Source organism: Ciconia boyciana, chromosome 12, assembly GCF_034638445.1.
Source record: "Ciconia boyciana chromosome 12, ASM3463844v1, whole genome shotgun sequence".
Classification (NCBI taxonomy): domain Eukaryota; kingdom Metazoa; phylum Chordata; class Aves; order Ciconiiformes; family Ciconiidae; genus Ciconia; species Ciconia boyciana.
This window is the reverse complement of record NC_132945.1, coordinates 16,231,127-16,257,368: the sequence shown is the minus strand read 5'-3', so window position 1 is coordinate 16,257,368 and position 26,242 is coordinate 16,231,127. Positions and strand designations below refer to the sequence as shown.

At 44.9% G+C, this 26,242-nt stretch overlaps 2 protein-coding genes across 4 annotated transcripts in view; both read left to right on the top strand.

The window, feature by feature from the left end:
* RADX (RPA1 related single stranded DNA binding protein, X-linked) overlaps positions 1–7,620 on the top strand; it is a 29,439-nt gene extending 21,819 nt beyond the window's left edge. For both annotated transcript variants that reach the window (XM_072877269.1, XM_072877268.1), the window contains 3 exons: positions 1,694–1,987; positions 3,405–3,587; positions 4,497–7,620. In XM_072877269.1, coding sequence (XP_072733370.1) covers positions 1,694–1,987; positions 3,405–3,587; positions 4,497–4,642 — 623 coding nt within the window. In that variant the 3' untranslated portion in view covers positions 4,643–7,620. The remainder of the gene's footprint in view (positions 1–1,693; positions 1,988–3,404; positions 3,588–4,496) is intronic.
* A 1,279-nt stretch (positions 7,621–8,899) lies between these two features.
* Positions 8,900–26,242, top strand: part of RNF128 (ring finger protein 128) — a 38,928-nt gene continuing 21,585 nt past the window's right edge. Inside the window, exon 1 of one of the 2 annotated variants that reach the window (XM_072876541.1) lies at positions 8,900–9,305. In XM_072876541.1, the coding sequence (XP_072732642.1) occupies positions 8,900–9,305 (406 nt within the window). Of the gene's footprint in view, positions 9,306–18,281; positions 18,783–26,242 lie in introns of those variants that run through there. The other variant, XM_072876540.1, reaches the window with a different exon arrangement.

Sequence of the window (26,242 nt, the reverse complement as noted above, 5' to 3'; positions counted from 1 at the left end):
TTTTGCAAGGGGTACAAAGGAGGAGTAAAAGATTGCAGTCTGTGCTGTAAGATAACAGGAAACGTAACTGTAAAGCAGAAATGCACTGACTCAGATTTACTAACAAAAGTGTTTGCAAGAAAGAAACTTTATAGTAACAGTATAGGCTGATGACCAAATTAAATTCTAATTTTTTTACAAGAAAAAAAATCTGCTGTATACTGTAATTATACAGTAGGTTTAAAAAAAAAAATCCTTTTGCTAACTGAACTCAAAATAGGGTTCATCTCAGTTGCTTTTTGTGGGAAATCATGTGTTTAAATGTTCACCGTAGCCATTTTAATATTTTTGATTGGTTTAAAGAAGAAAGTAGTTTTTGCTGCCAAGAGGCTCTCTGTAGCTAGAGCAGTTCAAACATTTGCTTTATTTTTCTTCTAAAGTGCAGTCAGATTGTTAAAGATTTCAGCATCTTGTTTAAATAACCAGTGGTGGCTGTTTCTACTATGCTGTCCTAATTACACATGTGTTTATGCTAAGTTAATAATGAGTGTACAAGTAGGACACACAAATTACAGCACCAATGATATATTGAGGGAGAAAAGTAAAGTCATGATTGAAGTTTTAGAAAGAGAAAGGGTTTTTTTTAATCCACTACTTATATTCTGAAACTTTTTTGTACTTTATTTGCCTAATGTATAGTACTAAGTCTTCATGCTTGTAGAGAATACTCTAATTCTCCAAGTAAATGGTGAGGAAAAATGTTTCTTCATGTAGCAGCTTTCATGTGCCCCTTTACTTTATATGATGAATTCTAGTTCTGTGAGGAAAATACTGCAGACTGCTTTATGCAATCTAGAGTGCACTTTCCATTTCAGTATTAGTGTCAATTTGCTTTAAATTCACTGTCCTTTGTTGTCTAATTCAGTGCAGCAAGAGTCTTATTTCCCTTGTTGAATGTTCTCGCCTAAGTTGTATCAAGCTTGTCTGCGTACATTCTGGTTTCTTCATATTTGAACATCCTGATACTCCATCATAGCAATTATGACACTAAAAAGAAGTAAAGTAAAAAAAGCGTATGTTCATAGAGAAATGTTGGGGTCGATTGTATACCCAGTTCAGAAGGCTACTTGACGAGAAGTTGTTTCACAGGAGATGGAGGAGGTACAAGCTATACTGGGAATATTTTGAAATGAGCTTTCTAATAAGCTCAAAAGGTAGGGTTTAACACTTGCCTTCAAAATCGGAAGTGATGGTTATATAAGCTTTTACCATTACCAATCCTCAAGTTACGTGTAATAGCAAAGAATGGAGCTATCATTGACTGTATAGCAAGAAATTTTAAATGTAGCATAGTCCTTAATGTAAACATAGTTATTGCGCAAGAGATGGAAAAGTTTACCTTCACTTGTACACATTTTAAACTTGTTTTCATGGTTTCTGGCTGTTCATTAAACAAGTTACACACTCTCCAAAAACAAGCCATGATGATGCTCTTCATGTGGTGAAATAAGTCTTTTAACTACAAGTCTAGCCTCTAAGGTTACCAGTTCACTCATGTTCCAACCCTAGTTTAATTGATTGTGTTGTATGTTTTGAACATTCTGCCATATCTTCATAATTGAAATGTTCTACTGAAAATATTTCTCATCTAGCAGAGAAGTGATGTGATTCTATGAGCATATAAGCAACTAAGTATTTTCTGTGTTTATAATAGACCGAGAAGGAATGAGTGATATACCTGAAACTGAAGAGACTGGAAGAACTTGTGATTCATGGCAGAGTGACTTGTGGGCACAAGTGAAAGACAAGTTAATGAAATATTTGCATCACAGCACAATTTTCCCAGAAAGCATCCCACGTAAATTTGATTATGTGCACAAAGACTTACTTATGCAACAGTACAACCTTCATGCAGCAGTGCACCAGCCAAAAGAAACCAGAACAGATAAGAATATCAATGAGTTTAAAAGTGCTAGTGGCCTTGGGTATTATGAAGTGACAGTTCTGGGTAAGTATTTGGTAGCTCGACTTCTAAAAAAAGGTTAAACAAGAGCAGTATAAGATCTTAGCTGTTTGCTGTGTTAACTTGAGAATAAGATCTTAGCTCTTTGCTGCATTAACTTGAGAATGACTTGAAGGTTCGTCAGAAACTGAATGGATTTCTCTAAATTAATCAGTTGATTCTGAGTATTTCTAGAAGTTTAACAAATGACTGACATTTTAGATTTTTGTTAGAGTCATGATTTAGGATAGTTTTTTACTGGAAAGCTGTAATTCTCATTAAAAATACCTTTAAAGGAAATGACTGAATATCTTGTTTCTACTATCACTTTTCATATAATTGCAATTTTGTGTATAGGTTTATGTGTATCATTTGAAGAATGTGTGTAGTCATTAAGCTATTGATTATTACAATTAGAGGTAGGTCCTGTTCACTAATTCCACCAGTCTGACATAATCAGGTAAATTATTCAATTACATTTGATTGTCAGCTCACTTTCCTGCTGGAGTGGTGTTTATCAGAAACAAGTTAATGTTCTTAAAGGGAAAAGGACAACTACAAATGCTTCTTTTGAGCTTTATTTTCATCGAGTTGTTTTTTGAGTACTGTTGCTCCTGAAGTGCCTTTCTTCTGTGCTAGAAAGTTAAGGGCTGTATTTGAGCCCTGCTCATCAACTGCTCTCTGCTGCTCCTGGTTAGCACAAAGCGTCAGTTGATTGATCTTTATTTGTTAAAATATAAATAATAATAAATATAAATAAATATAAAATAAATATAAATATTTGTTAAAATATAAATATGCAAGTTGATGTGTATCTGTTTCTTAGCATTACTGTGGGATATTAACCTGTTTGATTTTGTTTTCCCATCAAAAGAAGGAAATTGCCTAGCTTAACGATGCTCATGTTAAGTTCCCGTAATTTAAAAGTTTCCATTATTTGCTAACAGGGATTTGCAGAGAAGGTGTTTAAATATTTACAGTCATTAGAATCCTGGGACTTACAATATAATAATCCAGACAAAAGTAGCGCAAGTACTGCACCACATACTGCACAGATACAGTGGTTGTAAAATGAATTTCTCTGCCCTTGTAGCAGCAATAAAGTTAAAAAGGAGTGTGAAATGGCTTCCAATGTTGGTTTAGTATTTTCTGAGCTAACAGCATTGTTAGCCTTAAATCGTACTATGTTATAACATCATATCAATTTGAATGTGCTTATGTATAAATATATATATATACATATATATATTGGAATGTGGTTTTAGATGTCAGTTATTAATTAATGGACAAAGCAAGTAAATAAAAATCAGTGTTCAGCCTGCAATAGTTTGGTTTTTTTAAAAAAAAAGAAGAAATCATTCATGAAGTTGCTAATGGGCTGAAGATGAAGTTCTCTGCTAACTTAAATATTTTTTTTCAACAGGTATAAACCACGACGTAGCAATAGATGTTGCATTTCTTCCACTGTTTTGTCCTGAAGATCCTCACCTATTTCAACTAGAAGACATTCAAAATGATACATTATTGTCTTGTATGAGTTGCATCTCTGCATGTCAGCAGAAGGCCACTAGCAATGGGAGGCTTCGTGACATGTTTCCACTTTCAAGTGAGACTAGCTTTCACTGATGTTGCTCATTTATCATTCTTGTTTTATCTGTCAATGCAAGAGTTAATCCTCTATAGAATTCTCTGTTGTGGGTCAGTCATTGTTCACCTCTTCAGTGAAAGACACGTGAATTCTATTTGACCACCTTTAGTAAATAGATGTAACACTGAACTTTCAAGGCAGTTTTTACTGGAGCTGTTCTCATACTCTGAAGATAGTATTTTAATATCCAAACCACAAACTCCTAAGTGACCTAGATAGTATTTGCAGTTATTTGTTGATGCAAAATTATACTGACATAGAAGTCAGTATGTGTGGCTAAGCATGTGAATATTTGGCTTGATCTGCTTTGAAATAGAGTGGAATAACTGTCAATCAGTCAATCCATTTCATTGATGTCACTTTGAACAGCTGCTTTAACGCAACCTACAGTGCCTATAAACTGAAGTATTTGCCTGCTATTGGATTCTTTTCCTTCAGATTATGCTTCTAATTACTGGCACCTCACAACAAATATGGTGAACACTATCAATGTGTATCATACTGCAAAGTGCTATCTAACCATCGTGTTTCCCTGCATGCTTATGTAGGCAGACCTGATCTTATTTAAATACATTTTTACTTTTCCTTGAATAATACTATGAAAACTGAGAATCACTAATGCTTAAGTAATGCATATTTCAGCTTTTGCATATCTAAGTTTTCATGCTGTCATTTCTAGTGATTGAATTTACTAATAAAATTCCACCAAAAAAAAAAAAAATCCCAGTAGGCCAGCATTTAATAGTTAGAGTGAGGTTTTTCACTGAAAGAAGGTTGAACATGTACACATTACTGCATGGAAAACGATGTCAATTCAGTATACCTTTTTACTGTATGTATATTAAAACACCTTTTCTTAACTTCTAGATGAAATTGTAAAAGCAGCGATGGATCTAGACGGCAAACATGTTGTCTGCATCTTGGACATCTGTCACTTGGGTGATGATAAGGTGGAAGTCTTTCTGAGCAAAATCTACAAGACAGTGGAACCTGGTGTGCTGGACCCAGTGTAATTTAATAACTTATTTTTCAAATTTATATCACTCAAAAGTAGGTAAATAAAATTGCTGTAACTTGAATACACCCTCTACACATTGCACTTTTCTAGAAAACTAGCAGACACAAACATAAAATTATGATTCTTAGAGCAATTGTAATGGTCATCCACGTAACTGAGAAGGACGATTGTTTCCTTTATTTTTCGGCAGTCTTGAAACAGATTACACAATGTCTTGGTCACTTATGTTCAAGAAGGATGAATAGGCAATACCGTGAGCTTATCTTTTGATAGGATACCAAGGAGTATCAGTATGATTGTCATCTCTCTTTCTCTGCCTGTGCTCATACGTACCCAGGAAATGTATATATCAGGGTGAGACTGAGAAGAGAGGCAGGCTTTCCCAATATTAAAGGCAATGTTGGCAAAAGATAGAAATTTAGGCTGGAAATGAGAATAATTTTTAGGATTAGAGCTGTTATGTTCTATAGTGATCTTTTAGTGGGAGGTTCTAGGGGCAGCCTAACTGCTCTTTAGGCTTGAAGCTTAACTGTCTTTGTGAAAGGGATTAAATACCATGGTGCCTTTAGTACTGGGGACTGGACTCAGTGATCCAAGAAGCGACTTCCAGTTCTTTTTACCTGAGCAAGGTCAACTGCTGTGTTTTTATATGTCTGCTTTTGTATATACAGTGTTGGGTGAGTGTAGCACCCACAGGTTTTAAACATATTTTATTTATTAATTAAAAAAAAAAGGAATATTTAAAAAAATAAACTTTGTTAGTGGAACTTGCTTCTAGCTTTGCAAGAGAAATACTGTCTTTAAGGAGTGCTTAGCATGGCAGGATACACAGTTTGTCACAGCATTAGGTTTTTTTCTGTTGATCACCACTGTCCTCTTTCTTTTTAGCAATAGCTGTATTCTGGGTACATGAAGGAGCTCAGCAGCTGCAAGAAGCTGCTACTTCCACAGTAGCAAGAGCAAGAGACTCTGTAAAATTCTGTCAACTTCTTGCCTGTATACTAAGTAGCAGCTGGCTCGTGCTGAGTTCAGAACCAAGTCCCACTTTTTCCTTCCATGTCAAAAAGCCTCAGATCATTTATACAGCTGGATCTGTAGGAAATCATTCTCAAGCAGGAGCTAAAACACATTGCTATTTGACAACTTGTCCATGTGAAATGCTGGTCTCAGTTCAATTCTTTGAGAAGAAATTATTGCATTATGGAAGCTTGCCGATTAAATTGTACCATTATTGACCAAAGCCCACAAAGTTAATTTATAGGAACAGATTTATGCTTTTGTGGAAAACTTCTAGGCACGTTTTAGCAGCCTGTTGGTAATTGGAGAGTATCTCTTTCAGCTAGTAGCTCACTCGTCTGCCCTGGGACAGTGGATTTTGTCTTCAGGTACTTAAATTCTGTATCCTAACTTCAGTTAATGGTAATTGAAGGAGAAACATAACTGTCCATTATCGTACAAGTTCATAGGCAACTTCAGATAGAAAGTAAAAGCCTTAACATTCGAAAGAAATGGATAAAATTATTCTCTCTAGTGTGGTTTACAGTTTAAAAATGTATTAATGAGAAAAGTTTATCTTAAATTGCACAGGGACTAAAAGTTAATTAAATGTGACTGTGTATTGTATGTTTATATTTTGTATGGATCCTATAGTATTAGCTCTAGAGCAATGTTTGCCAACCCATGCCTTTCAGAGGACATTGTAACTTTGCCACAGAAGGCAAAATGAAAACATACCAACCTGAGAAGAGCACGGTGTTGCTTGCAGTGTGTTATTTGTGTAATTTTGTCACTTATGGGTATGTGAAGATTAGAGGCCATTGCTCTAGAGCGAGAGAGATTAGCACCAGCACTTCGTGTACCAAACTGAGCCATGCTGACTGTGTCAGCCAGTATTTTTTATTTAGATATACTTCAGGTCGAAGTCTAATTTTAATGAAACGATTATTTCTAGAAGCAATTTTTAAAGTAATTATCTTTGTACAAAAGGAGTGATGTGGCTAACGCTGTCACAGAGCCGCTCTATTCAGTTGTTCTAGCCACTCCATCCATCCCATGCAGCAGAAATGCAGCAAAGGCTGTTTGCCGCATTGCACTGCTTACTACACTTTAAACACATAGCATTAATAAATTCATCCTCCCTGTTAGGACGTCCTAACTCTAAAAGAAATGGTGTGGAATATGTATAATATGCGCTCGAGACTTTAAAGGATATAATTTTATTTTACAGAAGCGTTGTTTGAAATTTTTCATGGCAAAAGCTGGGAAGGAGAGATATTTACTCTCACAGAACGAAGTGCTTCTAACGAATGTTAGAAGCACACACTCTCTGTGTGTAGCTAGAGAACATTCAATGCCTGTAGTCGACTTGGAATTTCAATACTCTGGGTCATTCTGTAGAGGCACTTACCCTAGCCCCATAAGCTACGCTGAACTTAATATGCCAACTTCAGTTGCTGGAGTGTTGCAGCGTTAATATATGGTTCCACCACTCTGTCTCTCTCCTCCCTGCCAAACCAGCACTGTAGCACTGGGGTGAAGGACCTCTCTGCAAAGAAACGACTTGCTGTTTTATTTCACTTGGTGTTTATTGAAACAAGTATAAAACCAAAGTATTTTTGATCCTGAATCGTGTCAAAACGTGTTGATTTTGCCATGTTAAACCAAGAGATGGAATCTTTACTCCTGCAAAATGTCATAGGAATGGTCTTTCTTGCTGCTGTGTATTGCCACTGCTGAGGGTAAAATACTATCAGGCCACATTCCCTAACTGTAAAATTCATACCCAACCAAAGAACTGTACTCTAAAATCTTACATTTGCATGTTTCTTATGTTTCCAGCATTAATTTCAAAGAAAACCACAGGGAAGTAAACTACGTTGCTAATGGTACTTTTGAGTGGATAAAACTTGCTAAGTCATAGATCTTAGAGGTGAGACCAGTTTTGAATTAATGTGATGTAGAACTAGTTTAACATTGAAAACATATATAAATAAATGAATTAATATATGTAAACGTCTTGGATTATTTCTTTCAATTTCTTTCCATTTTCTTTTCACTTCTGAAAGCTGTTTCAGTTTTCCAAGAATCTTCTCCACAGTCATGTTTACTCTTTTAAAGAATCTTTACAGGAGAACTAGGTCGAGCTTCTGTCAAAGAATATGCCACCAATTGCAGCTTCTCTTGGCTTTCAACACTGTGTGCCGCATGACTTTTGCAGAAAAATGGGGAAAAAGGTCTTGACAACTTTACAAGTTGTCAAGTTTACAAGTTGTCAACTTTACAAGTTGTCAAGTCTGTATTTTCCTGTATTTGTATTTTCCTGTATTGTCCTGTATTTTCATTATGGACTACAGAGTTCTGACATTAGTAAGGTTTTCATTTTTCTGTTCGAATTTAAGAAAACAAGAGTTGATACTAGTAATTGTTATGGAATACAACACTGACTGAATTCAGAGAAAGAATCTATAGAGCCTACATCCAGAAATGGAGAGTCGTGTGATAATCATTCAAACATCTCAGTATAAATCTTGAAAGTGAGCAAGAGTGTGAAAATGGGCTGAAAGAGGTAGTTTGCTCCTGTGATCAGTTTAGGTGGTTCTACATCTCCTGCATATAAATCAATATTAAAATCAGTTCACTGTAAACACCAGAACAAGCTGGACCTGGCAGAGTAGGTGACTGAAAGAATCCAAAAGCAGAATTGCGGGGAATGACTTGGTTATCTCAGTCCATAAGATGGGTACATTTTTTTAATATTTCCCTCCCTCCACTTCTGCCCTTTTTGATGAGGTCATTACATCACAGATTGCATTGTGAAATGAGAACCCTGAACTTGCATCACTCAGCGAAAGATGACCTGGTCCTCTGAAGTGACATTCCGGTTGAAACAGGAGCGGGGGGCTTGAGCGATCTCTTAAGAAGCGCCATCAGAGCTAGAATTTGTGCAGTAATGGGAGAGGCGGAGGGGGAGAATGGTGCTTTGTGAAAAAGGAGCAGAAAGTTAGGGCTGAGGGTTACGTGCAGGTCCCCCAGCCTGTAGCTGTGTTTCGCAATAGGCAGGTGTGTCACTTGTGTGCTGTCCCAGCCCCCACGCCGGATAAGCTCAATGACACCTCGAGGACTTACCTGGGTGGTGTCAGGTTCCTGTTAGAACTGAAATTTCAAACTCACCGGCACACTGCGGGCTAACAACAACCGCCGCCAGCCGAAAATATCTGTAGACATCGACATTTTGTGCTTATATGAATAAGCAATGAAGCAAGTGGATAAGTTCGTTTTTTTCTGGCTCCTGGTGGTTGTTAGTATTTTATTCAAGATTACAGAGGCATTTTCTGTGAGTGCCTCTGTAAGTTTATTCTATTTCAACAGCACTAGCAACAGTTCTGTGTCCGAGCAGTGCGAATGTGGTCTGTATGGATTAAATTCTCCTCTGCTTAGTGCCCAGGGGCTTGTGGGCATTCCTAAATCTGCTAATCTTCAAGCCTGCGACGCAAATACCCAGTTCACCATCACAAAACCACCATGGATAGCACTGATTGAAAGAGGCAATTGCAGTTTTGCTGAAAAAATTAGGGTGGCAGCCAGAAGGGGTGCAACAGCAGCTGTGATCTACAACGTGCTGGACAAAGGCAAGGACACCGTCCTGATGTCGCATCTTGGTGAGTATGGCAGCGCGAAGCGCTGAAACCTGATCATTTCTCTGAGGTTTGGTCCAGGACAGCGCAGCCGGGCTCTAAGGAAACAGTTGTGTTTGTGGATGGTTGTTGCTTTGAGCAAGAAATTCAATGGGAAAAAAAGGTATTATGCAATTTGAGCCTTGGCTTCGGTGCTTAGTAAGAAATACTCTGCTGTTACGTTCTGAGCTTGGTACAGTGTAGCCAAACTGGTCTCTGAAGTTAGTACCATTTTTTACTTGTACAGCATGCAAATTATTTTAGGCAGTGACGTAGCGAAACCCTTAGTGTCTGCTTTGAAGGCACTAGTTTATTTTTCGAGGTTAGAGGGGATAAATGAACCTACAAGTGTCTGCAGCATAGGTGTATGCTTTGCAGATTGCAAGCCAGATCTTTTTGTTATTTTTTCCTAAATTGTTCTAATCCTTTTTGGATAGTGGCTGATCTCCGCCTCTTCTGGGATTCCCTAATTCCTTAATGAAAGGTTAGACAAAATTATTGTAATCGCCCATTCTGGCTCTAATAGCTATGGATCTGTCATTAGGGAAGAACTGAGAAGCTAACTGTGAAGCTTTATTGTTTGGCTTTCATTTCTGCATGTGTTCCTCTAGGTCAAGCTGTGTAGTAAGCATTGTAGCACAAAGCACACATATACGTAGCTAATTCCGTGAAATATGCTTTGGTGGAGCTGCGCTAGGAATCCTTTGGCTTAAGTCTTGCTAGTCTGATTTTGTGAGCAAACTGAATGATTTTTAATCCGGAGATGAGCCAGCATTTTACCGATCGCCACCCCGTGCTGGTTGGGGTTGCCACTTCAGGAAGTTTCTAGCTGTGGAGCCCACACCTGGGCAGTTGACAGGAGCCGGCCCGCACCAGCCCTTCAGCAGGCTGGCTCAGGGTCTCAGTTACGCACCTGTAGGAGCATCGCAGGTGCTTCATGAACCCAGCCATCGCGTGAGGCTCCGCTCCAAAAACCCCCATCCTAAACAAGGGGTTGCACAACACAGTAAGAAATGTGCTGTACGGCACTGAAAGTGCAGTGGCTCGTTGTACCGCACAGCCAGCTTTGACTCTCCTGATCTCATGATCGAGCTAGTTTTGCAAATGGAGCTTAAATATTTTACTGGAAACGTGTAGCCAATAAACCAAAGCTTTTGTTAGTGCTTTGGCACTATTTGCCAAGAGTGCTTGGCGATGATTTATTTTTTTACACTAGAATTGTTTAGGGGCTGGGGAAGGAAATCTCCTATTTGGCTGGAACCTGCCAATGGTGGCATCGCCCAGAGAGGTCTGAGGAGGCTTGGGGATTAATCCTCTCTGCCATTTGGGTCGGGGACCTTTGGAGATGAGACGCCCTGCTGGCAGAGCAGCGAGAGAAAAATCCGCCCTGCTGCTGCCAGCGATCTGCGAGCTCCCGATTAAACGAGGAGCAGCAGCCTCCGGGGTTATCGGCCGGCTCTCGGCTGGGGCCAGCCCTGACGTCTCCAGTCATCCGCCTGTATTGCTCTGCGACTGTGCAGGGCTGTAGGAACCCCATCTCCTTGGTTATTTATTAGGCCTTGGGGCCTTGGCCACAGTTTCCCACCATCCTCCTCCCTTTCCGCCAACTTTAACATAAAATCAGCAGAGCTTTCTAGCCAACCGTATTTTCTGTTACAGCAGTACAGTATTATGTCTGTATTTCACGTCGTAAAACACCCGCTCCGTCTTACAGCAATGAAATAGTTTGTTCTGGGCAAAGTCCAGGGGTGCAGGGAAAGTTGGTAATTTAAAGCTGCTGGGAAGGAACACAGAGAAAAAAACTCCCTTCTTGGTGATTCCTTCCTCATCCTTTAACGCAGTTCCTTTTACCTGTCAATAGTTTTACCTGTTACTGGGTATTGGTTTGTCATTACACACACACGTAAGATAACACTGATACATTAGTGGCTTTTACTATGGAAAATTTTAGAGGTCAAGATATCAGTAACAACTTCCCCATTCCTCTCTGATTACATGAATCACTGGTGGGGAAATGCTCTACTTTAATCTGAAAGATTTTCTGTAGGTGTTTGTGTCTTCTTTGCATGAAGTTAGATTGATCCAACAGTACAGAGACTAAGCTTTTGCTAGAAGAAAAATGTCTCTTTTTAGTAGTTCCAGCACTTACTTGATTTTCTCTGGAAAGGAAATGGAATATGCATCTGTAACAACATTTTTCCGGCACCGCTCCTTGAAACTTAAGTGAAAATTCCAGGAATTATCAAGTTTTCAAAACACAGCCAAATTTAAATAAGGCATTTTGGGGTTCCTTTTTTAGTAACAAATGCCAGACCACGGACAGAGTAACTGTGCTCTGCAAAGTCACGAAGCAGCTGGTTTGGGCCCATGCTTAGTAAGCAGTGCTGGCACGGGCTGGTAGAGGACTCTATCCTCTTGTCACTATGACTTTTTTCCTTTTTTTCTGTTTGTTTACAAGAGAAAATAGGAGACTGGAGATAGGAGTATAAAAAAAAAAAATTAAAACACCATTATTGCTGCCATTGGGATACTCGTCCAATATAGCAGCTAAGCTAAAATATCAAGTGTGTTCTGAAAGGTTTTCTCCAAGGGATTTACTAAAAGCCAGTGAAAGGGAACTCTCTTACTGGTTAAAGCCTCCAAGACCCATGAAGAACGGTACCCTGGCAGAACTGTTGTACAACAGGAGCAAGCAGATATCTCAGTTTGTCTGTACAATAGAAATAATTGGCCATCCTGACAATAATAGAAAAAAATTGTTGTGGATTTGCATTTCCTTCTAACTTGTTTCCAGGATATTCTGTAGCCTCAAAGTCTACCTTTTGTTATCTCAGTATTTTGAGATAGGATCTTGTTAGCTGTTGGTGCAATACCTGTTATAAACTTGTGGGCTAAATGCCTGGCAGTGGAGTTTGGTTTTATCTTTTGTTTTGAAAGCTGGTATAAAGTCTTACTCAGGTTCCCCATCTTGACTCCCTAAAATATCATTGCTTATTTATTCTTCAGAGTCATTTCTGTTCCACAACACATTTTGAGTCACCTCCTCTGTTTACTACAGAAAAAGCCGGGCTCTCTGTCCTAGCTTTGACCAGCCTGGGGGACCTGCATGTGAAAACAAATGAACTTCCAAGCGCGTCCGTGCAAAGGAGGTGCTGTGAACTTGCCTTTTCATTTATTCCTTGTGAAGTAAGTGGCTCTGCTAACAGCAGTCCAGATGCCACCGTGAAGTCAATGTTCTCATAGCGTAGATTAAATTCCTCCACTTATTGTCCGAGAAAATTGAAGTGGCTTCATGTCTTTGATGCAGGGGGAGGTGCAGATGCCGGGAGGGCAGCGACAGGAAGGGTGAAGCTCAGCCCTTCGCCAGTGGGAGCCGTCACTGCAAGGAGAGGCTGGGAGAGCTGGGGTGGGTCCGTCTGGAGAAGGCTTGAGGGATTCTCATCCATGTGTACAAATTCCTGATGGGGCCAGGGGGGGTAAATATGATGGAGCCAGACTCCTCTCAGTGGTGCCCAGTGAAAGAAATAGAGGCAATGGGAACAAACAAGAAATCACGTAAGAAAAAACTTCTTCACTGTGAGGGTGGCAGGTTGCCCAGAGAGGTTGTGCAGTCTCCATCCCTGGAGATACTCCAAACCCCACCAGGCACGGCCCTGGGCAGCTGTCTCAGGCTGCCCTGCTCAGAGCTGGGTTGGACTGTCCGATCTCCAGAGCGGATAGCTTTTTCCTTCCAGAAAGGCTCCCGAGCAGCCATAAAAATGCCTGCGGGCTGTGCTCACCTCTGCAGCGCGCAGGCTGTCAGAGAGCTGCGTTCAGGTCTGGGATTTTCCAGAGCCCCCAGAACATGGAGCCAGCAAAGTCCAGGACCTCACCACGCTGGCATTTAGCACTGTTTCTTTAGCTTCCAAGGTAATCAATGTGATGAGCACTGGGTTTATTTCAGGTGACTACATACTGCGACCCACTCGTTCATCCATAAACTTGGTGGTGAACATATACCAGATTCTGGTATACCAGAATATACCAGCCCAGATTCTGCTTCTGTGGAAAAGCAGCAGAAGGTTTGTCCTGGGACCACATGAAAGAAAGATGGAAAACATATCTTCATGAAATTGCAAGTATCTTTGACGGGAGGAAGAGTGCATGCACATGCAGACTGTGGTCAGTGTGCGAGCATCCCTCCCTTCGTACCTTCTGCCTCTGCTGACAGTGACCCGTGTTCTCCGGGGTAGCAGAGGGCACATGTAGCGCTGCCACAGTTGGTCCCGCTGTGCCAGAAATACGGAGAAACAATGTTTGCTTCCCTGGCACCGGGGACTCTTGCGCACATCTGGCTAGCCGAGGGAAAGTGTTCGGTGCCAGTGCACAGGGCGACCTGACGCACTTTTTTTTTCCAGATCCAGTGAACAGAGAGTGTAGGCTGGAGCTTCCAGGTTGTGTCAGAGCCAAACAAGTTCCCAGATTCAGAGTGAAACTTAGCTGGAACTGGCAACCTCTGTGTGTCTTCTGCATCTAGTCACAAGGACCACCTCAGATTCTCCTGGAAGCTCCGAAGCCCTGCAGGCAGGAGGAGGGAGGTTTCCAGCCCCTACACCTCCTCCAGCCTGAGCCTGTCCTCCTTGTAAAGCAGCGAAGGACCACAAGCTCCATTCTCATGCCTTAATTTTTTTTTCAGCTAGCTTAAAAACTTGCGATGCTGTAGCCCACACCGTTGCCTACTCTGGAGCAAGTCACCTGCCCAAGCCCCTTCTGTTGCTGGTCATGGACGTGAGCTAGTTTTGGATAAGGAAATGCAACATCTGTTGTCTTTACCTTGTGATTCAGGGTAACGTTTGCTCAGGGATTTTTTTGTCCCTTGACATTCAGTCCTGGGTTTCATTTTAGGGCGCTCCTTTTGATTGCTTTTTCCATTTTTATAAGGGCTTCTCCTTTCCACTTCGTTGTTCAGTGGAGAAGGCCCACAGACACGGTTCAGATCTATACGCAGCGCTTGGAGGGTTCGCTGCCGGCGCCTGTAATGCTTTGTCCTAACAGATTTCTTGTGTCCTTGTGAGCTTTCCTCCAAAGAGAGAGATCCGGAGCTGGGTACTTGAATAAGAAAGAAATGCAGTTTTGAAGGACGTGAACGTACAGGTCTCTCATCAGCAAGATGACCTGAGTGATCTGGCTTGACATTAAAAAGCAATATTTAGCATACACTTTTTTTAATCTTGAAAAAAGATGTTTAAATATTTACTCAAATAAGATAAAGCTCCAGATAATGATAGGGTCCATCCCTGTAGAAGGCAGTGACAGCATTCCCAGGGTTTCACTTTGTTTGTCTGAAAGTCATGCCCTACTTTCTGAGCTTCTCAGAGCCTCCACCAGTAGCCACGGGGAAAAAATGAAAAGCAAAATTATACAGCATAAGTTTTTAAATAATAAAAGTCTTTTAAGGTTAAAAAAATCAGGTCTGTGCCAGAAATGCCTTCATGCTGTACCTATTTTAGATATAATTCTGCCTCTGATTTTGTGGGAGCCCATTAATGCTGCTTACCCTATCATTCTCACATCTGTAGTCATCATGGGCTACAGTGCTTTTCATTTCAGAAACTTTTAGAAAGCTCTTGCAAACAAATGTAGCAGAAGTAAGTTGCACTGCTTGTTAATACGTTGTACTACATGTCACAGCCTCTTTCTCACAATGTCTGGCCTCTTTCTCCAAAACAAAATGTGCTTTCTCCAAACTACAAAATCCCAGCTTTTTATGTAAAGGAAGAAAAAAAAAAAAAAACCAGAAAAAAAACCAACCAGCAAAAAAACCCTATCAGCCCTCCTTGCCTGGTCCCTCCAGGCTTCCGGGTAGCAGTGACTATTTTTAATTGCTACCCAAACACACCTTCTCTGTTGTGAATTACAGGTAATTGAGCTGAAAGCCATCAAACCAACCATAGTTTTCAAACACGAGTAAAGGATACGCTTCAGTAAGGCTGCAGATCTGTTTATTAATTATCATCCTGGAAGAAGATGTAATGAATGAGAGCCCAGAAAGTTATCAATGTGAGATATGCAGCTTAAAATAGGTATAACTGGCATGCTGGTTTTAAAACACACTGGTTTAGCTCTGCTGTGGCGTCCCTCTGTGCCCTGACACTGTCCCAGCCACCTCACCCGGCTCCTCTCGGCCATGGTGGCCCAGAGGAGCCGCTAACCGTGCCGGGACGCACAGGGACCGTTGGCCTCTTGCAAGTGGCTCCCCTGCCAAGCCAAGCAAGGCTGGTGTCTTCCAGTGTTCACTCGGAAGCACTGACCACCGTCAGCACAAGCGTCCGCTCTTTTGCCCCAGTACAAACGCCGAGCTTCCTCTGCTCTGCTAGCCTGAGAAATTCCTCAGCCACGGTGAACGAGCTTTCTGTTTGTACCTGCCGTTTGCTTACTCGGTTATTCTCAAGTGAGTGGAAACATTGCCTGAGCAAGGAGTCAGAAACTTGGTACCAAGATAATGCCACGGCAGCGAAATGCCCGCAATCGCATTTTGAGCAATTTTGTTTCTTGTTATCGTTCTCTGCGCTGCATGGTGAGAAGTTCAAGTTTAGGCTCCGTGTTCATTTTGGTGAGACTACCAAATGTGTGGTGGACATTTTGCCAGCAGGCAGTAGCCTGGACAGCGTGCACATTTCCCAAGATTGGCCGAAGAGCAGTGAAGTTAGTGACTACCACCCAAAGCCAGGCTGGAGCCGATGAGCAGCCGTGCCCCAGCACGGCGCGGGCGCGATGCCCTGCGGGGCTGCTCCCCGGCAGCCTGCCTGCCGCAGAAATGCCTTCGCACCCGCGTGCAGCCGCAGCTGCAACATCTGCACCCATGCTGTGGCTTTATTATAGTCGTGTTACAAACTGTGATGTATGGAAGTGTAAGAGACTCTGGCTAAGCCTCATACTCAAAATCGCCAGGACTATAGGAAGTTTTGTATCCCGAGGAGGTTCCAATCTTTGTGTTTGGTCCAGTTTTGTCTCAGTGTAAATGCCAGAGCTTAAACATCCCTAAAGCTTTGGAGGCATTTGAAGCTGAGTGGTTTGACTGCTGTCCATTGCACAAAGCTTGGTTATCTTTTCAGAGTGTTGTTAAGTTGTTCCCTGCACCTACATGCAACAGGTTTCAAAACAAAATCACGTCTGATATCGCTTACAGATATACTCCTTATAGCTGGAGATGTTACTGTTGTCTACTTAGATGTGGAATGAGAAAATGGGAGGTTTGTTTAGGTTAGGACAAAAGGGTTTGCTTAGTAAGCTTTGTGTGTTTAGCAATATTGATCTTTAGCAAATTGCTTCATCTGCTCTTCATTACCTGCTCTGCACGCTGCTATTTCAGCAGCAAAACCAAACGCTAATCTCCCTGTGCTACCGAGCTACAAACACCTGTAGATGCCGTGCTGGCAGGGGTGGATGCCAGTGGAGCGGGTTGGTTTCGAAGCCCCTGCCCCCAGGTAGTCATTCAAACCCGAGTCGGGTTTGACTGCGTAACGCTCGTCATCCGGCATTTAGCACACGTGCAAGTGAAGGAAAATGTGCGCCATAGATCGAAGCCGAGTTAGTGGTTATCAGCCACACGCATTCAGAATCAGCCAAAAGCCTGCGTTAAAAACTAAGCGGTGCCAACTCATATCAGAAAGGGTTTAACTCTGTTTTTACACTGATTTTGTTGGCGATTGCATAGGCAGAAGCTGATCTTGTGCCATGTAATCACCGCACAGGAATAATTGTTTCTAAATGACGGGCTCCCATCCAGAGACCCAGCCTGCACGTAGTGACACGTGGCCGTTTGGGGATGCGTTTGAGTGGCTCCCGGAGCTGGGGGCAATTCCTGCGGAGCAGCTGACAGGAGCAGGGCCTCTCAATCAGAAGAGCGGCTCTGCGGAGAAGAGGAGCTCGAAATGTTCTTGTTTCTCCTGTTATCTTCCTTTCTTGCCTCAAATTCCCTGGCGGGTCTCTACAGCATGTCAGGCTCATGTTTGCAGCGATTCTGCAAGCGCTCTGACCGCGCTGCCTGATGCGGGACAAGCTAGCACAAATGTTGTCCTATGCACCGGAGCAAGGAACTTTTGAATGCAGACTGGCTGCCCAAAAAGTAACTGCAGAGCCCTGAAGAAATGGGACTTTTCATTGCGAGTTACATAGATCAAATAATAATTAACTATGCAAACACAACTAATACATAAATGGAAAAAGGCGTTTTTGGTTCAAGTGGCAGGTTTATAGCGTACGTCTAATGGCACGGAGAACAATGGCCAGTGAGTTAACCCAGCTAAGCCAGTACTCTATAAACCAATTTCAGGCAGGACTGATACCGCATGTCGCTGAGTGTTCAGCAAATATTAACTCAACGGTGTGAAGCGGGCTGGGTCACGGCTGGGCACCGGGCGCTGGTGCTGCCGTGCTTCGGGGCTGCTGTGGGGTCGGCCCCTTCTGGGGGTCGGCCCCTTCAGGGGGTCCCCACAGGCCCGTGGGACCCCTGGTGCTCCGCCCGCTGCGGGCCCTGGGATGGCTGCGGGGGAGGCGGTCTGGCGGAGGCTCACCCCCTGTGCCGGGAGGGGATGGAGGGGGGGGATCCACCCCTCCTGGGAGCGATCCGGGGGGCCACCCATCGCCCCCGAGAGGCGATGGCAGGAGGAGCCATCGCTTCCGAGACGAGGTCCGGGTGGGCGACCCACCGCATCCCCCCCCCGGGAAGCACCCTGGGGCGGGAGCCCACTGCCCTGGGCGGCGATCCGCCGACGGGGACCCCCCGCGCTGCCCCCCCACCGCCCTCGGGGCGCCCGTGGCTGCAGCGCTCGGCGCCCCCGCGGGGTCCCCGCTCCCTCTCCGCCTGCGGGGGCTGCGGCGGGGCCGGGGACTCCCGGCGGGGCTGCCGCGGCGAGGGCGGGGGGGGGGGGCATGCCGGGGCGGGGGCGGCCCCGCTCCTCCCCCGTGGGCGGCGGCGGGGCCGCGGCCGGCTTTAGGCGGCGGCGGCGGCGGGGCCGGGCCGTGCCGGGATGCTGTCGGGGGTCGCGCTGCTGGCGCTGGCCGCGCTGCTCTGCGCCGGCCCGCCGCCCGGTCCCCGTGGGGGGGCGGCGGCGGCGGCGTTGTGGACCGCCTGGCTGAACGTGTCGTGGGAGGACAGCGCGGACCACAACCGGAGCGGCTGGGAGGCGAGCGAGAGCGGCCTGTACGGGCAGGACTCGCCGCTGCAGGCGGCCGCGGGGGTGCTGGTGCTGCCCGACGGCCGCGACTCCTTCAACGCCTGCAGCGCCCACACCAACTTCAGCGGGGCCCCCCCGCCCGCCGGCGGCGGCAGCTCCCCGGGCTGGCTCGCCCTCATCCAGCGCGGCGGCGGCTGCTCCTTCGCCGACAAGATCCGTCTGGCCGCCGAGCGCGGCGCCGCCGCCGCCGTCATCTACAACTACCGCGGCACCGGCAACGACGTGCTGCCCATGTCCCACCACGGTGAGCCGCCGCGGGGCCCGGCAGCCGCCGGCTGCTGGGAGCGGGGAGCCCCAGAAAGAGAAGGGTCCCTGCGCTGGGAGCTGCCCCTTCCCCCTCCGCGGCGGGGTGCGAGAACAGGGCACGTCTGGGGTCAGCCCCCAGCGCATTCGGCCCCGGCTGAGCGTAGCCGGCTCTGGCGCTCTGCGAGAGGCTGGAATTTCTTCCCGGCTCTCCTGCACCAGAAGAGTTTCTGCCTGGACTAGCCGGTCCCCTTCAAGGCGCCGCTGTTGTTGCATTTTCTGCGATTAATGAGTAACGATGTCCGATAGCTGAGGCTGCTGTTGCGGGCCGAGGGCGAGCAGGCAGCTGCCTGAGCCTTCTGGCCTGGGTGGGCCGGGCGCTGGCTGCAGGTGTGCGTGGGGTGAAGGTGGGAACGGCGTCTCCAGTTTGTTCGGGTTTCTAGCGAGACCAGGTAGCTGCCCAGAGTTGATGGATGCTGGGTTTTTTTAAGCCCGTAAAGTCTGTGCAGTAGATTTGGGCCCTGAAATAGGCTGGGTTTCCACACTCGGACACGGTTTGTCTCCATGTCCTGCACGCTAACCAGCTCAGAAACAGTCAGAGTATGAGACTCTTCCATAGGTAACTTTTCACCAGCAAAATGGAACTTCCGATGCAAGTGGCTATAGCCCTTTAAGGCTGTTTCCATTTTGCAGAGGCTGATGACAGAGCCTTTCTTCTCTCACTATAAGAAAGCCTCCTACTTGCCAGCAGTGGTGTTTGGTTGTTTTTGTCAGCCCCCCCTTCCCCCCCCAACTGCCCATCCTTCAAATGAAGAATGAGATTTGGCCGTATTTCAGGCTGGTGCTTCCTGAGAAACAGCCCTGGGCTGAAGGCTGTGTAACTGCCTTCTGGTAGCAGCGTGAGCAGGTGCCCTGGCTGTGGTGGGGCAGGGCGCGCTGGCTTTGGTGGCTCTGTCCAGCCCTCGGCTGTTGGATTGATGCGCGCGCACCTCACGGGTACGTTGGTATTCTGCTAAGTGGCACTGCTTTGGGAAAGCACACCTTCTGGAGAGAAATACAACAGTGAAAATGAATAGCAAGTCTTAAAGCTTTGACTGGTTCGAAAAATAATTATATCCTTGCAGCACCCCTCTGACAAGGGGTGGAGAGGATTTCTGTCTGTTAGCGGTGGAGTTAAGTGTTCTGGTGAGACAAGGAAACAGTAGCTGCCTCTGGAGGTTCCTTGAATGCAATCTTAATGAGCTGTGTGACTGTCTGTACTCTGCTTTAAGAATTTAAAGCATACAATCTGGATGGGCTCTGGCCTTTCTGCAGCAGAGCTTTCGTATGTAATCAAATCATCCGCTGGCAAACGCTATCGGGATCTGGCTATCGCTGGGCAAGTTCCTCCTGCTGAACTGACAGTAGCATCCCTGCCCTGAGCCCTGTTCACTGTGTGCTTGCGTAATCCTGCTGCTCTCAGAGGAGCTGCTTTTGGCACTGCTGACCTGGGTAGGTCACTGCTGAACCTGTGCTTGAGGGGTATACGTGCTCCTGCTCCCTCCTCCATCCTGGCCGCCGGGAGACCTACAGCATCGTAATCTTGCTTGAGCTGCCTCTTGAAGTGAGCCATCTGCTCTCTGCAGGGTCTGCTCCAAGAGGAGCTCCCTCCTTTCCCATGCTGTCTCTAAGCTTTCCGCTGAGGGATTTATGTCAGAGTGGCTCTAGCTGTCCTGATTACCCTGCATGATGGGTTACGGGCTCGAGGGCATGTTGAAACTTCCTAGCTGAACTGTAGACAAACAGGACAGGGGCTTCTTGGAGGAGACAGCTTCTGTCAAACCACTTATTTCATCTGCGTGACTCCTCCTTGCCTTGTCCTAGCACAATTACTGGGCCAAGCTTGTTGCTGCTGTTGCTTTTATTCCTTGTCCTTGTTTTAGTCCCTCACTTTCCCTCCTGTTTCACCCTCCTTTTTCTTCCTCTCTGGACTTGAGTTATCTTTTTCTATTGTCACAGTTGTCTGTGAGTCCCTCTTCTCCCCTCTTCCTACAGGGATGCTCTTCCTTCTGCTCACGGGGCTTTGGTGGCACACTGTGCTTGGGCCACCCCTGCCCTGTGCCCCTGCTGGGAGCCAGCGCTCTCCAGTCAAACTTGACAAACGTTGCAGGCTTTCAACACGGCGTGGTCAAGAAGAAGCAATTCACAAGTAATCAGCCTCATTCGTTTTGCCAAGTGCAGGATATTCCTTGTATAATGCTGATGAGGTGTAGTGCTGTAGGCTGAGCTCAAACTTAAGAGGTACGAGCTGGTCATATTGCCCTTTGAACTGTGCTTTGGGATGGGTCTCCTCTTCTGGCCTCCAGTGGTGGCACTGGATGCTCTAGTTCCTGTGGAGACAGTGGTGAAGGTAGCCCTGATCATTAAAAACAGTTTTTGTGCAACTCCAACTTCTGCTGTTGCTGTAACGGCTGTAGCTGTGCTAACGGTGACTTCACAATCTGGGTTTCCTAACTGGCTTCATTTCTGCTTTAACTGGGCCATCATGTGCTGTCAAGTGAAACCAAACAAGGCCGAGCACTTCCTCCAAGCTGAGGCAGTGGGAAAGAGCGGGAGGTGGCTTTGCTGGGGCGAGGGGGAGCTAAGCCTCAGGGCTTTCCCATCTGCGGATGTGCCTGGGGTAGCATCTCCTCCTGCGCGCTGCAGCGTGCCGAGGGCTCTCCTCTCTGCAGCGGCGCAGGGGAGCTGTCATCTGCCTGGCAGAGAAGGAAGATGCCTTTGGGTGGGCTTTGATAAAATGTATGGCACAACATGCTTTTCTTTGTGTTCTGTTGCCACCAAAGTTCTGCAGAGTTATTAACAGAAGCTATCTAAAAGTACAGTGTGCCTTTTTCTGGGGCTGTCAAGCTCGGCTTTTGAAGCAACTTTCTTGTTTAGAGACTTAAATGTGCCTGTACTTGACAGCAGTGTTTGTCCTGGTCATCCTGCTTTCAGATACTTCTTTTCTTATAATCATCATGTTTACTCTGAATACTTTATTGTTTATATCAGTGCTCTGTGTGGAAACTTTTTGGTGTGCCAACTTAAAAAAAAAAAAAGGCCAAACAAAACATCACCCTGGCAATAAAAAAACCAGAATGCAATGAATAGCCAAATCAGATATGATCAAACCCTGCCTAATCCTCTCTAACACATAGAATGTCAAAGATTGAATGGAATCCAAAGTAATATTTACTTTGTACTTTTATAAGCACAAAACCATATCAATTAGCAAACTTGAGTTTTAATTGTGCTCATTTTAAGAAGATAGTACTGCTCTGTGGCAGGCTGAGCAGGGTTTCAAAGTACAGTTCTGTGTGCTTATAATTGCACCTCTCTGTAATCTATATTGACCTTCTGAAAAAGACATTTGATTGGAGAAAAACAGCAGCATGTGGGGAAAAAGTGCATGACGAGTTGGTTTGTTTTAAAGGTGGACCTTGACTTAAGATAGAACCAGGCTGTTGGGTGGCTTTGGTGTCAGGGTATGGTGTAACCATGGAAAGTGTTCTTTGGTGTTGAGTATTCCCCTGCAGCTGGTAAAGAAGGATTCTTTGCAGGTCAGAAAGCTATTGTGATAGTTTTCTTCGGTTTCTCTCTTGTCATGTAACTGTAGCCTTGAGAAGCACATCACCTGATCTGCAGAGGGCTTATCCTGGGGGAACATAGCTAAATAATTCTGGCTAGAACAGTAACAGCATGTTTCAGGCTAACAAGATCTGGTTCAAGTGTAAACTTGCATCAGTGGGTGGAAGGGGAAGGAAAGGTTAAATATGTAGCGCTGCCACTTAACTTGTTCTGCAGGAATTTCACTAAGGTGAAGGCTAATCTCCATATGCTTAGAGGAAATAGTATATGGCAAACGTGCAGAATTGTGCTCTGCTCCAACTTTGTGTGAGGCATGATCTTTAGAAACAAGCTAAAACTTTGCCATGATATTAAAAGGCTGATGTGACCTGTAAAACTGTTTGTGTTAAAGACTGAGACAGAATAGCAATGCCAAGGCAGGCTGTGCTGACTGGGATTTGTCAGCATTTGTAACGTGGTGTAAACAAATAGTGCACCTCTCCTTTGCAGTGAGTGAGGAGTTGTGCCGAGCACATTCGAGGTAATGAATGAGGATGCAAGGTCTCATTAAGGACCCTTGCTCTCCCGTGTTCCCTGGCCATGGCCAGGTGAGCCTGTACAGATTATTCAGCCCTTCCTACCAGCAGCTCGTTATTGAGAAGGATCCACTGTGCCTGGATCATCTTTGCAGTCTGTAGTGCCTGGAGCTTGTAGCTCTTTGAATCTGAGAATAGCTATTTGATGTGTATGTGCTGCAACTTTGTCTTTATGTGCTCAATTCAGTTCTCCTGGCTGCCTGGTTCAGAGTAAATCAATGTCACAGCTATAGTGGCATTCAGACAACTAACCGTGGTACACGGAGCCTGGCTGATGACCCTGATCTCCCACCTGCAGGGTATGGTGGGGGTGCGATAGTGTGTTGGGGTTGCCCACAGCACAGAGGTCTGTGAGCAAGCGTGAGAGGCACTGTGAAGCAGGATAGACTAATTAGTGCCACTGGCAACTTCTGATCCCTGCCCTTGCTCTTTTTGGTCTAATTTAGGTACCTCTGTGCCATGGAAAACTGCAGGGTAGGCACTAACCCTTGAATAGCCTGGAACAGGTCTGTGAAGTGCCCTTGCTCTTTGGGTTTACTGGGCTGCTGAAATGTAAAAGGATGAATTAAAATCCTAAGTGACAGCTGTGGTAGCAGAGGCTTCATTGTGTGGGACATATGGCCCTAAAACAATCACAGTGCTTGTTTGCCTCCAGTCGTGCATGTGCCAGTGAGCAAACAGCGGTCGGGCTCAGCACTGTTCCCCGCTGTATCAAGTGCAACCTGCCATCTTTCTGCAGACAGATGTCTTCTGGCTTACACCGTGCTGACTTCCATTACTTTATCATTAGCTTTCTCAAACTTTCTTGTTTCCAGTGAGCACTTAGCTGCTACCAGTATGTTGACAGCAAGGGATATTAGCTGTGAGCTCCATCTCATTTGAAGAGGGTGAGCAATGTATTTACTAAATCAAAACTGCTGAAAGCTGCTGAGTAAATTCACCAAAGAATTTTCATTAGGGAATGTCGATCGCTGCTTCTCCAGAAGGTTTTAAATGCTGTTTGCTAGATTGAAAGATGATACTTTACTCTTGCCAGTGCCACTGACCAAACAGTATGTGAGGAGAGCTGTCCTACAGATCTCATTCATCTCGGTGCCCTTAATAAGCGTACTGTCTTGGCTGCCATTTTAAAGGATGATTTCATATTCTAAGATTTAGGGCCTGGCAGCATTTACATAAGTCTTAAAGGCTCCGGGGGTGGGGAGGGGGAGAAATAAAGGCTGGTAATTGTTGGATTCACTTGGCAAATAATAACTTTTAATGCTATTTAAACTAAATAGAGCGCAGGTTGGTTTCTACCTCCAGTATCCCCCGAGGACCTATACAAACTCATGTGATGTAAAACTACATTGGGTCTTGATGTGCTCCTTTAGACACCCAGCCTGTTTGGTAGAAGTTTCCCCACACTTCCTAGTGTGGAAATCTTCCTTATGCACGGTAACTGTTGGGTGACTGATCTGGAGGCCAACCTCACCAAGGAGTCTCCCTAGACGAACATGGGTGATAGTTCCCAATCAGTGTAGTCCCATTAATAAATGTAGTGTGGGTGAGGAGCACATGGTGGTAGGTATTTCCAGGCAAAGACTGCAGTGGGCATGAATTTTCCAAAACAGGTATTTCTTTAGTGCAACACAACCACCAGTTAGCAGGGCATTTCTCTTCTTCCCTCTCTGCTGTCCTCACCATGCTTAGGATCTTCTAAGGCTCTCTTTCATCTTTAAATGTCTCTGTAATGCTCCTTCCTCCCCCCCCGCCCCCCTTTTTAAATTTTCTTTTTAAAGCTCTGGCGATTGTTTCCTGCTCCTGAGTACTCCTGCCAACTTTTGCAACTTTTTCAAGTGCCTTGCTGTTGAATGTTTACCTCTGTAGTTTGAAAGACTTGTATGTTGAGGAGGAAGAGATAAGGCATAGTGCCAGCTGCCAAGTAAAGCAAGCTGAAAGTAGATTTCATTAAGCTTAGGTGATAGTGTGAGCAAGAAGACAGTTCAGTCAAAAAGCTGGGCTCATAAATTATTTTAAGCTGTTGCTTTAAGTAACTGCAAAGTGGCCTGACAGTGAGCAATTCTTTTATCTTGGTGCCAGGTAATGTTTGGGGTGGAGAGCATGCAGAGCAGGAGAAGGGGGAGGGACGAGCCTACCTACATGTCAGCTTATCCCGGCTTAAATTGCTCCTGGAACTATGAGTTCAGTCACCCTCCCCTCCTGCAGAGGGGAGAGCTTATCACAGGGCAATAAAGGCATTTTCTGTGACAGTGGCTGTGATGGAGGATGAGTGCTGGGGTAGGTGCTGCTCGGTCAGATCTGCATTGCTGATAAGACTTGGCCTTGTGCATGTGGATGAGTGCAACCATTACTTTTTTGTCAACACTGTACCATTGATGAGAGCAGAGGTAGTGTGTGGGCGTCTGCTTTCATAGTACTTCTCTGAGGCTGCGTATGGCCCTCGCGTCTGTAGCGCGGTGCCGAGGCACAATGGCTTTTGTGCACAACGCCGGCCTTTCATCTGAGGTGGATTACATCATGTCCATAATATCAGCTCAGTCTGTGTACACTGTTAGTTTATTTTCCCTTCTACTGTAACAGGTAACCGTAAACTTGCACCAGCCTGTTCGATAACCACCAGAATTCCCCTGTTTCTTGTTATTTCAATAGTGAGATAAGCAATATTCAAAATGTTGTATCTTACATTTTTTTTTTAAACCTGAAAGACAGTATATTAAATATTCAGAAGAACACGTGCCTGAAGAGCCAGGTGTGCTAATCTGGTAGGAAATTGTTGGAGAGTCAGCTGGCAGTGTCTTTCATGTTGAAGTACAGGAGATGGCTTCATCTCCTCATGGCTTTTTGCTGATGTTGGGGGTTGGAGGGATGCCAGGGGAATACTACTAGCGCCTTTGACTAAGGCTGAAGGCACAGCCAGTGCTGATCTTCCGTGCCCCAAGCACCATATCATGTAGATAAAAGCAAAGACCCAGCCGCCATCTGACCAAGACCAGGGTTTGTATTTCATCTCCCTAAAGAGTCTTCAGATAGCGATTCTGCTGTGGTTAAGGAGAACCTGTCCTTTCCTTGAGAATTCAAACTCTGAAGTCTGCTTTTTGCTCTTTTTGTATGTGAAGCAATCAAAAGTAATTTCTTCCATTCTGCTTTTTCTGAGCATGTGGCTTATGTGGTAGTCAGCTGGGGCTTTCTATAGCTGCGGAAAGTGGGTGTGATGGGTTATTGCTGTGGTACTTTGAACGGTTCTTGTGTGACTGCATTATCTGAAGACTTCTCTGCA